Source organism: Convolutriloba macropyga, chromosome 9 (genome assembly GCF_964194025.1).
Source record: "Convolutriloba macropyga chromosome 9, txConMacr16.3, whole genome shotgun sequence".
Taxonomy (NCBI): Eukaryota; Metazoa; Xenacoelomorpha; order Acoela; family Convolutidae; genus Convolutriloba; species Convolutriloba macropyga.
The window spans coordinates 36,266,644-36,280,329 of record NC_134476.1 but is presented as its reverse complement, the minus strand read 5'-3'; the positions used below and the strand labels follow the sequence as shown (position 1 = coordinate 36,280,329).

Sequence of the window (13,686 nt, the reverse complement as noted above, 5' to 3'; positions counted from 1 at the left end):
AAGAAATTAGTATATGATTATTGTTCAGCGCTTTCTCGAATAACTGCAAGAATTAATTTGTTTTAGCAAGAAGACTGCTTGTTTGTTCCCATTCAAGAATACAAAGCTGGTCTTTTTGAAACAAAGCATTACTTCGTTTCATTAAAAACAATAAACCAAGTTCATATGATTCGAATTAGGTGTCCATTTAGCTGGTTGTGAAATAGAATTTGAGCCTAATAATGTCATATCATCTGCATAGTGTATCGTTATGCATTGATCATCAATGTTTTTCGAGATATCATTTGCGTAAAAATTGAAAAATAGGGGGCCCTAGAGAGTTCCTAGTGGCAGCGCCTGCTAAATGTGAAGCCAATGGGATTTGACATCATCCAGGACGACCTATTGTTTACTTTCGCTTAGATGTGATTCAATTAGATCTGTTGCATTCCTACCGATCCCAAATTTATTCAATATTCAGTTATTAATTTTTGGTTAATCTTTTTCAATGCGAATGAAATTAGTTGTGTAGAGAAGCTCGTCAAAAGTTTGGACCAGACTTTTTATTGCATAAAATTTTGTTTCAAACAAGAACTTGCATAGCTGGAGCGCTTAAACTTTTTCAAAAAGTTTAGCAAGAGCAGGAGTTAATGATATTGGTCTGTAGTTAGAGGAGTTTAATTTTAATTTTACAAGAGATTTTTAATTTTTTTTGAGGACAAGCTGTACTTTAGGAAAAACTTTAAATGGCACGCAATATTTGAAATAGAGCCTTTGAGAGGCCACGCTGTAATGCGGGACGGCTCCATTGGTTTGTTCGATTTGAGATTTTTACTATGTCAAGGGCTTCATTTTAAGCAAAATTCTGGAATTCAAAAATTTTACAGTTCGAACAGCCAATTAAACGATTTCTTCCCTGTTTAGTTCCTTTAAAGATGGCCATTGTCGTAAATCTATGGAAGAGTAAATTCACAAATTTACGTTTATCTGCTTATTTTGACTCATAAATTTTTTTCAGTTCTGGTATAAAGATTTGTGGTTTAAAAGAATTGGGAAAATTGTTGACGAAGCCCCACCTTCTTTTTACTGAGTCTAGGGCCTCGTAAAATTGCTTCTGTTCATTTGCGTACTTGGTTATGAGAAAACTTTTGTACTTGCTTTCATTTTATAAGAATATCCAATTCTGTCATTCGCATTGGATATATACCTTAGTTTCGAAACAAATCAAGCATTACTGAATTCAATAATGCTGGATGTGTTTTGAAACTAAACACATTGACAATTCAATGCGTTTAAAACTGATATTTTTGGGGTAGAGTTGACCTTTTCCTCTTCGAAATCAACATTGCTTTATCTATTCCTATGGGGAGATGCCTTCCTACGGTGAGCGTATTGAAGGAAAGGGTGTATTGAAGGTATTAAATTCCACACATTCACGTTTTTTGGACAATTAACACTTTTCTTTATTTTTTAAAAACTGCTCTTAGAAATAAAGCCACAATTTTGTCGCATATGTCCGTGACTGTGTGTGCTAAATGGTATCGTGTGATATAAAGCCGAACTTTAAAGATTTTCATAGACTTTTCACAAATAAGGTTTGGCATGATTTTTTGTACATAAGCGAGGTGCGAAAAATACAAGATCAGTGTGGCAATGGTAAAAATAGAGAATTTATATCATTATAGTTTTTAATATAGATTCACCGCTGATCCCGACATGATATTCAAGACTACAACAAAAATAGTTTCTCCTTAGAAGCTTCGAGTCCAGTAAAAACTGGGGATGCAAAAAATGTCTCAAATCTAAAATTATCAGCTTCAATAATAGATTCCACTTGTGTGAATTACCTTCAAAGTGTGCAATGGTAGCTCTGGCGTCCCTGTGCCGGGTATAGTTGCTCCAGCAGCAGGGCTCTATCTGTGTCTCATCTATACCCCAGAAACTGAGTTCCTCCTCGAACACTGGCCCACACATATCCATTGGGCAGTGCAGTTTCCCTAACAACATTCAATTTCACTCTAATCCACTCTGCTGAATTAGAAAACAAAGCAAAAACTTGATAAAAGCCAGTCTGAAATCCAACGCCAAAGCGACATTTAACCAGACCACCAAACAAGATCAAAATGCGATCATCATTGTCTATTAACTTTTATCCGATCATTGTCCAGTCCTGACATTGCTTTACAAATAGCCTGATCAACAACTGTTCATACGCGAGGTTTCTGAATTTCACAAATTGCGATGGCAAGCCAACGATCCATTTACGGGATAATTTTTAAAATTTTTATTGTCGGATTACGCATAGTAGACAGACAGAAGCACGCTCATATCTAAAAGGATTGAGAGGAATGATGGCATCAGAACTTTTTAGATCTTCGGTTGCCATCAAAGATTCTTAGATCTCTGGTTCGTTGTCGGACTAATTTTAAATTTTCTATAATTAGGTTAACAGTTGAAGCTAATGTGCTGTTACAATCAGAAATTTTGTCTTAGGTTTAAATCTCATTTGTCGCTCAAATTTCGCGAATAATTTTCCAGCCGATACTCATTATCAACAAAAAATGTTAATAACTATTTTGTTACAAAAACTTCGCTTTACATTGACAGAATTTGAACAAAATGAGGTTATTGAAAACGTAATTTTTGTCCAACGAGAGAGGAGCACAATCAAATTGTATAAATTTCAAGATCTGATGGAAACAAAATTGTAGAAATAAAAATTCAAAAATGGGGAAGAGCATATGAAAGAATGAGAGGAAATAAAGAAGAGTTAACATTACGTAGCAATTATGCTATTTGCTCGAGTCAATTTTCTTGAGTTTATCACACTTATTCACAGCCATGTTTAACACACCCCTATTTTATGCCTCCAGTAGATTTAACGGGGTTTAATTAGGCTGCTGTTAAATTTTGACGACTCTAGCAAAAAAAGTTTTTGTTTTTTTTAAGTCCATTTCGTTAATAACGATGATATAGTGAAAAACATCTTTGAATATTTTTTCTAGAAAATCCTAAAAAACGACGCCTTGGAAAAATACTATCAGACATCTACTTTGAGAATGGGATTTTTGTGAAAAAATGTGACCTCTCAATTCCTTCTAGTTTCCGAGTTATTGCAATTTTGAAAAAAATTTTTTCCGCTAAAATTGCTTCTGAAAAACTTAGGAAAATCTTCAAACCAAAAAGTTTTGGAGGCCTAATTTATTTTGGAGGCCTCCAGTAAGTTTAATGAGCTTTGAGCTTTAATAAGGCTGCTGTTAATTTTTGACGAATGTAGCGAAAATATTTTTTTAAGTTTTTTTTCCATTTCTTCATTTTTCTATGTTTTGTTATCATAGGAACTTCTTTGTTGAAATAGTCCTACTGCCTAGTTTACAGAGTCTCTAAGGGCAGGGCGTGTGGGCCCGTTGCCTGTCCACTTTGATCATGTTTGTACCAGTCAAAATTTATGTTTATTTTATGTACTTGCTGCTACTTATTTGGTACTTGATCAAAGAAATAAATTCTTTCTTTCTTTCTTTCTTTCTTTCTTTCTTTTTCTTTCTTTCTTTCTTTCTTTCTAACAATTGGGTTATCGGCGTCCGTGGACATTTGTGCGTGGCAGTACGCAAATTTATTTGCTCCAAGTTTGAAAATTTCCGTCGCATTTACGTTACAATGTCTGTTTTTGAGGAAACATGGTTAACAGCGGCAAGATTTTGTCACTCCTGTCCAAACCTCCCGCCACACTTGTCGAGATGATCACTTTTATATTTGGTTACTAACCGAGTTAGAACCAAGTCAATCAGACCGAAATGAAAGAAAACCTAAATAGCGATTAATTACAGAAACGTCCCTCTCAATACCAATTGTGTTTTAAAAAGACAAAAGCAGTTTTCCAAACATCATATAAAAACTCGCATAACAATTAAGTCTCAAAATTCGGTCTCAACTAAGTACTATTGGGTCTAACTTAACTGAATGCTTAAAATTATGTAAAATCGTTACGTTATTCACCAATGCAAGTGACAAAATTCATGCGTTTCAGTTAACGTATAGCTTTTTCATAAGGAATAACATGAATAACAATGAAGCTATCTGATAATTGAAATATTTGAAACAATGAAAGAGAAGAGAAGCCCAAAACAGGCTCAAAATTGGCAAACCCTACTTTTACTACGTAAAAAAGCATTTAATTTTAAACCTGCACATCATTACAATTTTGCGGTATTATTGACCAATGACCATAATTAGCGAAACTATTTAAGCCAAGATCCTTCATTAATTCAAAATTTCAAACTTTTAAGATAATGAGCGGCTAACCTGTTCGGTAGAAATTGAGAATATGTTCGAAGGCTGCCGGGTGTCTGTCAAAGAAGAAGAACTGTTCTCTTGAACTGTACTCTACAGAGTTGTTACATGGGTTCTCACACAGCCAGTACAGCCTCGTGTCTGGAATACTGTGCAAAGTGCTCTTGTATGTCTCGTGTTTTATGCCTCCCACATTTATCACTATCCGCTCGTCTATGCTTGTGTCTACTTCGAACACGCCTGTTTCCTCTTCCTGAAAATAAGTTGAAAAGTTTTTTGAGAAACTTTCAATCCCCGGGTTGCTCATCATACAAAATTCTTAAATTCTTAGTAGTCATACTACGTTATATATGATTCTTAGTAATCATACTAGGTCATATATGATTTGTATGAAATCTTGGTAGTCATACAAGTGTCATATATGATTTCCTAGTAATCATTTAGGGATCATACAAAAAATTTCACAGCCTAAAAACTGTTTAAATTTCATTTTCTATCGAGGTTGAAAAAATTTCTTGGAAATCATACAAGGTAATATATGACAAATAAAACGTTGACTGGTGCCACAAATTCCTGTATTATGTAGTCAGAGGACATTTCAAATGAATATATTGCATTTGCGATCCTAATGTGATTCTTTGTATGCACTAAAAGAATAACTTTGAAATTTGGACAAATTCACAAAACGATTTTGAAGTTATATGCTAAAATTTTTTTTCTAGGTTTCTTATAAATGAGCATTTATAGGTATTTACTGGCTTCAGAGAATATCAGATCATTAGTTATGTATTTGTACTTATTCTTCTTATTCTTTTATTTAGTGCCCAAATTTGCAAATGATATTGTAAGTTAGGGTCTTTTGGCGGATCACAAAGTGATGCTGGGGAATCACAAAGGTGATGCCTAACCAAATAAAATAAAGTGTAAAACCACAATAAGTTTGCTTAACCAAACAAGTGTAAAATGATATATGAAAAATAGATGTATGATTCATGGTAATCATACTAGGATCATATATGATTTCATGGCAATTATACAAGGATCATGTATGATTTCTTAGTAATCATACAAGGATCGTACTAGGAAAAACGTTATGATTTGTATGACATCATATATGATCCTTGTATGACTACTAAGAAGTGGCGATCCGGGTCTATTTTCATGTGCTGCACATAGATTTATTGTCAGCTTTATAATATTTTTCATTTGATTGTCCGAAGTTTTCATCACTAAAAAATCGACAAAGTTTTTACTTTCATTATGATGAGCAGGTGTGAAGACATAATTCCTATTTTGCAATGATAATAGTGCTGATATAACAAAATACGACGAGCTATTTTTCTTTCAAATTGATAGAAATGCATTTCACAAGGGTGCAGAGCTTCTTATGACTGCGCTATTTTTTCAGGGAAAAGAAAACGTACACTCAAAAAATGAGTTCTGAGTCGTTTTTGTAGAATTTGCTGAAAAACTTTTGAACATGGAAAATTATAATGAAACGCAAATATATAAACTCGGAAAAATTCTGGACTGGTTAGGTTGTCAAAAACTGCAAAAATTTAGAAAAAATGAAATTTAAACCATTTTTGGAGCAAGTGATTCTCAAAATTTTTGTTCAACTGCAAATAAAGTTTTTGTTAAACTGAAGAAGACCATAATTGTAAGTAAAACTGAAATTTTTTAACGATAACTGCAGCTCTTCAAGATATCATTCATGAAACACATACAAACTTTCTCCCAAGGAGAGAGAGAGAGAGAGATAAAGAGAAAAAGGTCTGCATCACTTTGAAGTTAATTCCAGAGCATTGAGAGAAGCTAGCACAATCACAAAAGTTAAAGAATAAAAGAATAAAGACAAATTTGACATTTCATAGTTTATTCATGGAGAGCAAATTGATTTTTCGGGAAGAGATTAGCTATGAGCAAAATGCAAGAGAACTTTCTTTGCCACATAGTTTTTGATATAATAGGAATCTGGTAGCGCAAAAAAATTTCACTAGCACCAAAAAAGTAGCAGAACTGCAATCATTTTTGGCAATGCATACTATTTCCAAAAGAAATGACAAAAAAGTCTTGCGAAAAAAAGCAAATTTTGAAAAAAGTTTTATCAGTCAAAAGAGACAAAAACTCTTCCGCCTTAAACCGTTCTTCGTTATAATTGGCAGGTTGACAGAGTTAATGGTTGAATTAGTTTCAAAAACTCACAAAATGGAAGACTGCTACTGAATAACTGTTAATTATGTTTCAAATTCAAGAGTTAAAGCTATATGTGAATTATATGAGATACTACTTTCCCTATTTATATGCTATGATTGGCTTAATGAAGAAGTAGCGGATCAATCCCGCAGATAAGGGCATGTGGCAAAAATCTAAGTGCGCTTCGCAACTGCATTCAGTCACAACTGCTGAAAATAGCTTCAACTCCTTTATTTCAAATTGGTCCACTTAACTGGGCCACTGACTTCTGAGGCGACTTCAGATTGTCTTTTTTTTGTTTTCAACAGCACAGGCTGTGGTACACAACACCACTTGTACAGTTCATGACTAAATGACTATCAAAGTCAAACATTAACCCAAACCTCGGTATTCGTTCCGCAAAACCAAAGCAAAACTGTGCAACAAAAAACAAATTCATTTGTACTGCGAAATTTATAAAGCTAAGCGTACTACATAACACAGTCAGCACGAAAATTGAGAAAATTATCCTTATCACTAAACCATTATCGTAGAAATCAGCAACAGTACCGCCACTGCGCTGGAATAAATGGCGTATGCAAGTTGAACTGGAGATTATGGCGAGTTAAAAACAAAATTAGACATACTTCTGAAAACAAAACCTAATGCCTTCCAAATTCCTCAAAAAACCAATTTATGAGCAACCAAAAAACATCACAGAATCAACAACAGAAAGATAGAAATATAATAACTAAATAACTCAAACATTCCACTGGATTTAGATATGCCAAAAAAACCGAGATGCCGGAATATTGTGTTGCAAAAACCTTGGAGGATGCGCAAACATCGACAAGCTTTCATAAATGAAATCACAAATTCCAATTTGTGGAAAATGATGGAAAGTTCTTTCATCAAACCCCGAAACGTAACATTCCATCGATACTTGCTTTTTTCAGAAACAGACACGAGAGAAAAGTGTCGATTAATTCTATAGCAAGCTGAAAGTGTTGTCAGAGACTATCAATTTCCGCAATTTCAAAACTTTTTTTACAAATATGTCAGACATCAAACTCCAATGCGAATTCCTCACCGAACCAGTCAAATCTTACCAAAATTTAACAATTAGAATACATATGGAACTGGGAGAACAAACACAAATCAGAACAAACAACGGAATATAAAATCCAGTCAACGCAGTACAAAATAACAGTAATTTTAACTCAGCTAAATGTCAAAAATCCACTGCATATAACTCTGAAAGGCGAAATACATTTTATCAATATCGCGATTGCGGTCAAGATTGTCACACAAATCATTAACAAACATTTATTTCACAAAGAACAACACGCAAAAATTTTGAGTTGCAGAACCACTTTGCCAAAACGTGCCGCAAACGAATGAACAAAACGACTAGAATATTGAAAACAACAATGAAGTTGAGGAAGAATCAGTGAATAATATCATAACTTACAATGAAATCTACAAGTCAGTTGACAGCTCTTGCTATGACAATTGCATAGCGATGATAGAAACAGACGGATTCAATCAAATTGACCCGTAAAACAAGCAAATAAATATTTGTGGCATTTCCAACACTATTGTATGACAAAATTACTTACTAGCCTCTAACAAAGCATTCTTTTTAGGTCGACGGTGTATATCATCTTTTTACACTGTAAAAAATTAATGGTTATTACAATATCTTCCCCTTTTCCCACTAATAAATCTTTATCTGAGGGGAAAAGGAGGTGGTTTTGCTTCTATGCATTGATTTCATGGGATTATCTGAATATTATTATTTAGTTTAATTACAATGGTTCTTAGATGGTTTTTAAATTTGCAAAGAAAATTGAAAGGGCGTTTATCAACATCAGTTTTTGTTGAAAAAAAAACATTGTTAAATGAAGATACAGGCCGGAAGCGATCAACAACTTTTAAAACCGTTTATCTAATTTTAATTTTGGATTGTACGAAAGTAACATTAAAGTTGCATCACAGGTCTTCTTCGCACTAAAGTCGTGCCAAATGTCTTGGTTCCACTAAAAATTGTTCCACTAAAAATTGGTCGCCTGAAAGTTGCGTAAAAATTTTTGGTCGCACAAAAGTCGCAGAAAAAAATAGTCGCACAAAAGTCTGATCAGGGTTAATTTCGGTCTGCCACGGTCTGAGCAGAGACTGAAGTATGAATATAGTCTGATCAGAGGTGGCTTGGGTCTGGCACCTTAACCTGGGAGTTTACTTCTTGTACATTGTGGCAGGCACTCATATCAACAGTGGTGCGGGGCCCATGAGGGATGAAAGAACCCAGGAGAGACCCAGTGTGCTGGTAGGGGTACTGAGGTTGTGAGAATTGTTAGAATATCGATCAAACTATACTCTTAAACTTAGTGAGAATTAGAAAGAAAGTTTGACTTACCAGATTAGAAAGACAAGCAATATGACTTCGATCAAAGAAATTATATAAATGAATCGTCAAGAAATGGTGCTTAGAATCAATATTCGGTTCAAATTGATGAATCTAGATAACTATTATTAGAGTTATATTGATTGATGTAAACTCTTCCCAGCATGTATTAAATGATGATGATATCTCCGGAAGTGTGAATGAATTCTTAGAAAAATGCAAATGCATTCCATTTATGGTTCCCTTTGCGACCTATTTGCAGAAGCAAACCATATCGGGTAACCTTTGCTACCCCCACTATAAATCACGGTGCTAAGATTAGTTTTGTATCTTGACTTTTTCACAATGATAATGGGTATATATACAGCTGATTTTTGAGTCCTTTTTCATCCCCAAATTCGAATCACCATCTTGATCTAATAATCAGATCTCTCCTGTAAATCTCTAAATTCTACTGTAAAAAATCATTTTGTTTTTCTCTCATTTTTGAGAAATTAATTCTTTTACTTAGTTAAAAGCGCTTTTTATTCCGCTTGCGAAAGTCCATAACGCAACATGAAAGTTGCGTAAAAATTTTCGGTCGCACAAAAGTCGCAGAAAAAAATAGTCGCACAAAAGTCTGATCAGGGGTAATTTCGGTCTGCCACGGTGTGAGCAGAGACTGAAGTCTCAATATAGTCTGATTAGAGGTGGCTTGGGTCTGGCACCTTAACCTGGGAGTTTACCTCTGTACATTGTGGCAGGCACTCATATCAACAGTGGTGCGGGGCACATGAGGGATGAAAGAACCCAGGAGAGACCCAGTGTGCTGGTAGGGGTACTGAGGTTGTGAGGAATTGTTAGAATATCGATCAAACTATACTCTTAAACTTAGTGAGAATTAGAAAGAAAGTTTGACTTACCAGATTAGAAAGACAAGCAATATGACTTCGATCAAAGAAATTATATAAATGAATTGTCAAGAAATGGTGCTTAGAATCAATATTCGGTTCAAATTGATGAATCTAGATAACTATTATTAGAGTTACATTGATTGATGTAAACTCTTCCCAGCATGTATTAAATGATGATGATATCTCCGGAAGTGTGAATGAATTCTTAGAAAAATGCAAATGCATTCCATTTATGGTTCCCTTTGCGACTGATTTGCAGAAGCAAACCATATTGGGTAACCTTTGCTATCCCCACTATAAATCACGGTGCTAAGATTAGTTTTGCATCTTGACTTTTTCACTGATAATGGGTATATATACAACTGATTTTTGAGTCCTTTTTCATCCCCAAGTTCAAATCACCATCTTGATCTAATAATCAGATCTCTCCTGTAAATCTCTAAATTCTACTGTAAAAAATCATTTTGTTATTCTCTCATTTTTGAGAATTTAATTGTTTTACTTAGTTAAAAACGCTTTTTATTCCGCTTGCGAAAGTCCATAACACAACAAGTTATGGGCCCAGCAATTTTCTCAGTCATAAAATTAATTTCCAAAACAAAACTAATTGGTTGTTGAAAATAATCCTTTTCTACTTAGTACCATATCTTTTCACAACTGTTTTGCCTGCTCAAACTCCAATGGATCAACAGACAGTGAAGCTGCTGACCAACACAGGAAAGGCACGGGACTTTCCAATCTGGAGCACAAGATTTGTGGCGATGATGGAGACGAATGGACTCTACAAATCACTACTGGGGACAGAGGAGCAACCCAATGAGCCTGCGACACTGGCCAATGGGGCAACCAATGATGAGATGAAGAACCACAAGGTGCTGAAGGATGCATATGAGAAGGAAGTTGCAGACATCAAGGAGAAACGGAACAATGTGTGGTGCCATCTGGCACTGACTCTAGATGCAACAACCTTCATGCTGATGAGACATGACTGTGTGGGAGATGTTGGCATTGGAGATGGAGCAAAGGCTTGGAAGCTTTTGCAAGAGAGATTTCAGAGCCTGGAGACAGTGTTGACTTTAGTGGCACAGCTTGCTCGACTGCAACTCGAGGATTCTGAGGATTTGGACAGCTTCTTCATCAGAGGACAGGAGTTGCTCACAAGGCTACAAGAAGCAGGGGAAGCAGTCTCAGAGACCCTCTTCAACGCCTTGGTCCTCAATGGTCTGCCAATGAGGTATGAAAGTTTTGTTATACAGGAAAGATTCAACTCGGCAACGAACTTCACAGAGTTGAGGAAAAGGCTGCAGAACTTTCATGAGAGCACGGTGCAGAGACACAAGGGTCAAAGTGGTTCAGTGGCAATGGCAGTGAAGCGTGACTTCAAAAAGGGACCCAAGAAAGAAACTGCTTTGTGTGTGGGATCCCTGGACACTTTGCCAAGGACTGCAGGAAGAAGGAGACAGCACAATGCAGCAAGTGTGGTGAGAAGGGTCACCTAGACAGAGCATGCAAGAGACAAAGAGATGGAGGCAAACATGAGTCAGTGGCAATGGGTCTAACATTGGCTACACCCGACGAGGAATGCTGGGCAGCTCTTACCCAGTGGAAGACAGCAGGCATGCTAGTGGACAGTGGTTGTACAGATCACATAGGGACGAACATCGATGCGTTCCTTGACTTTGTGCCCATTCAATCAGTGGTCAGAAATCCCAACGGAGAGGCTTCCAGAGTGGTGGGCAGAGGCTGTGTGAGGATCAGCATACCCTCAAACAAAGGGGAATTCCAATGCGAACTCAAAAATGTTCTGTGTGTGCCGGACTATTCTTCAAATCTCCTATCAGTCTCAAGATGCAGGGAGTGGGGACAAAGCTCCACTTTAGAGAGATGAAACAGCTGCATGAAACTCCAGAAGGGAACTCGGGTAAAACTAACAAAAGAAAATAATTTATTTTACTTACCATGCAGCGTTCTAGAATTCAAGATGAGTTCCAACAGCGTGAAACTTGACAGTGCAAGGAAGTGGCACAGACGATTGGGTCATTTGAGTCAAGCGGATGTGGTCAGGAATGCACCAGAGACAGTGAGGGAACTCGATGATGTATGCAATGTGTGTACATTGGCCAAGATCACAAAGACTCCAGTACCAAGAGTGGCAGAGACCCAAGCAGAAGAGAAGCTGGAGAGGTTGTTCACAGACGTGATGGGACCTTTCAGAGTAGAAACACTGTCAGGGTTCCGGTTCCGCATAGTGTCTGCAGACCAGTACACAAAGTTTGTGTTTGTGGAATTGCTTAAGGCAAAGAGTGAAGCATTCGCCAGCCTGAAGAAATTTGTTCTCAATGTGGGGACGCCCAAGAAGTTGAGGCAAGACAATGCGAAGGAGTTTCTCTCAGAACAGTTCAAGACGTACTGCTTAGATGCAAGCATTCTACAGGAGAAGACCATACCAGAGACGCCACAACAGAATGGGTTGGCTGAGAGGTGCAACAGGACACTACTGGAGATGGCAAGATGTTTGCTCATTGACTCAGGACTTCCCAAGATGATGTGGGGAGCAGCAATTCTTCACGCAGCAAGGATCAGAAACTTGGTTGTGAGACGAGAAGAAAATCGCCCAGCAGAGCTGATAAGAGGTATAAAACCTAAGCTTCCAATTAGTAAATTATCTATTTTTGATTGCACAGTCTTCATGAGGAAGAGGGACAGAGAAGTCAGCAAACTTGAACCCAAGGCATTAGAAGGAAAGTTTGTTGGTTACACTGAAGGAGAAAACGGATACCTGGTGTACATACCCAACACACGCAAGATGATGGCAGTTCGAGATGTGATCATCAAGGAGTCTGAAGTGGGCTCAATCCCTGACAACAAAGAAACGGCTGACCTACTAGATGATGGGTCGGAACTGGGAATCTGGCACCCAGATGATGGTCATGAAGACGATGACAACAGAGAACGACAGGACATATCTACTGCAATAAAGGAGGAGTGGCATGACGCAGGGAGCGTGAATACTCAAGAAACAACACTGAGACAAGAGGCCTCGGATGTTGGAGAAACAGCACTAGATGAAGGATCTACTGCAACAAGATGGAGTCACAGAGAATCAGAGTCACTGGAAGACAGTGACACAGAAGACTTCTCACAGTTAGAGACAGTTGGCTTCAATGAAGATGCACTGGAACACGTGGACAGAGCAGAGCCCAGACGAGAGTCACGACCAAGGAATGTTCCGCAATTTTTTGGAGAAGTCAGGACCCATCTTGTTGTGACTGAGGGCGACTATGTGGAACCCAAAACAGTCTACGAAGCCAAGCAAGGTAACGATTGGGACCAGTGGCACCGGGCAATGAAGGACGAGGTCAAGGCACTCCAAGACAACGAGACTTGGAACCTAGTGAGACCACCCACAGACAGGGACGTCATACCGGGCAAATGGGTCTACAAAGTGAAATTGGGACCGAGTAGTCAAGTGGACAAATACAAAGCGCGCTATGTGGCGAAAGGCTTCAAACAAGTGGAAGGACTGGACTACTTTGAGACTTTTGCGCCTATTTGCAAGCCAGAGACATTCAGGATTCTACTTCAGCTATCAGCGAAGCAGGGCCATGTGATGCACCAATTTGATGTCAAGACTGCTTTCCTGCACCCACCAATCGAGGAGGAAGTGTATCTGGAACAGCCACAGGAGTTTGTAAAACGCGGATCAGATGGGGAGAAGTTAGTATGTTGACTAAATAAATCAAAATATGGTTTGAAACAGGCTGCTAACAACTGGTACAAAGAGCTGGCAAACTTCCTACTGAGACAGGGGTTCACCAGAAGCAGGAACGATCACTGCTTGTCCGCAAGATCAGAGGCAGAGGATCACACCTTCATCTTGGTCTGGGTTGACGACATCATAGTAGCATCAAGAAGTATGACAGTGGTCTCTGATGTCAAGAAGGC

At 37.5% G+C, this 13,686-nt stretch overlaps 1 protein-coding gene across 1 annotated transcript in view; it reads right to left on the bottom strand.

Moving 5' to 3' along the window:
- LOC142346203 (uncharacterized) overlaps positions 1-13,686 on the bottom strand; it is a 139,137-nt gene that overhangs the window by 112,036 nt on the left and 13,415 nt on the right. The window contains exons 3-4 of the mRNA XM_075398714.1: positions 4,282-4,522; positions 1,827-1,976 (exon numbers count right to left, since the gene is read on the bottom strand). Coding sequence (XP_075254829.1) covers positions 1,827-1,976; positions 4,282-4,522 — 391 coding nt within the window. The remainder of the gene's footprint in view (positions 1-1,826; positions 1,977-4,281; positions 4,523-13,686) is intronic.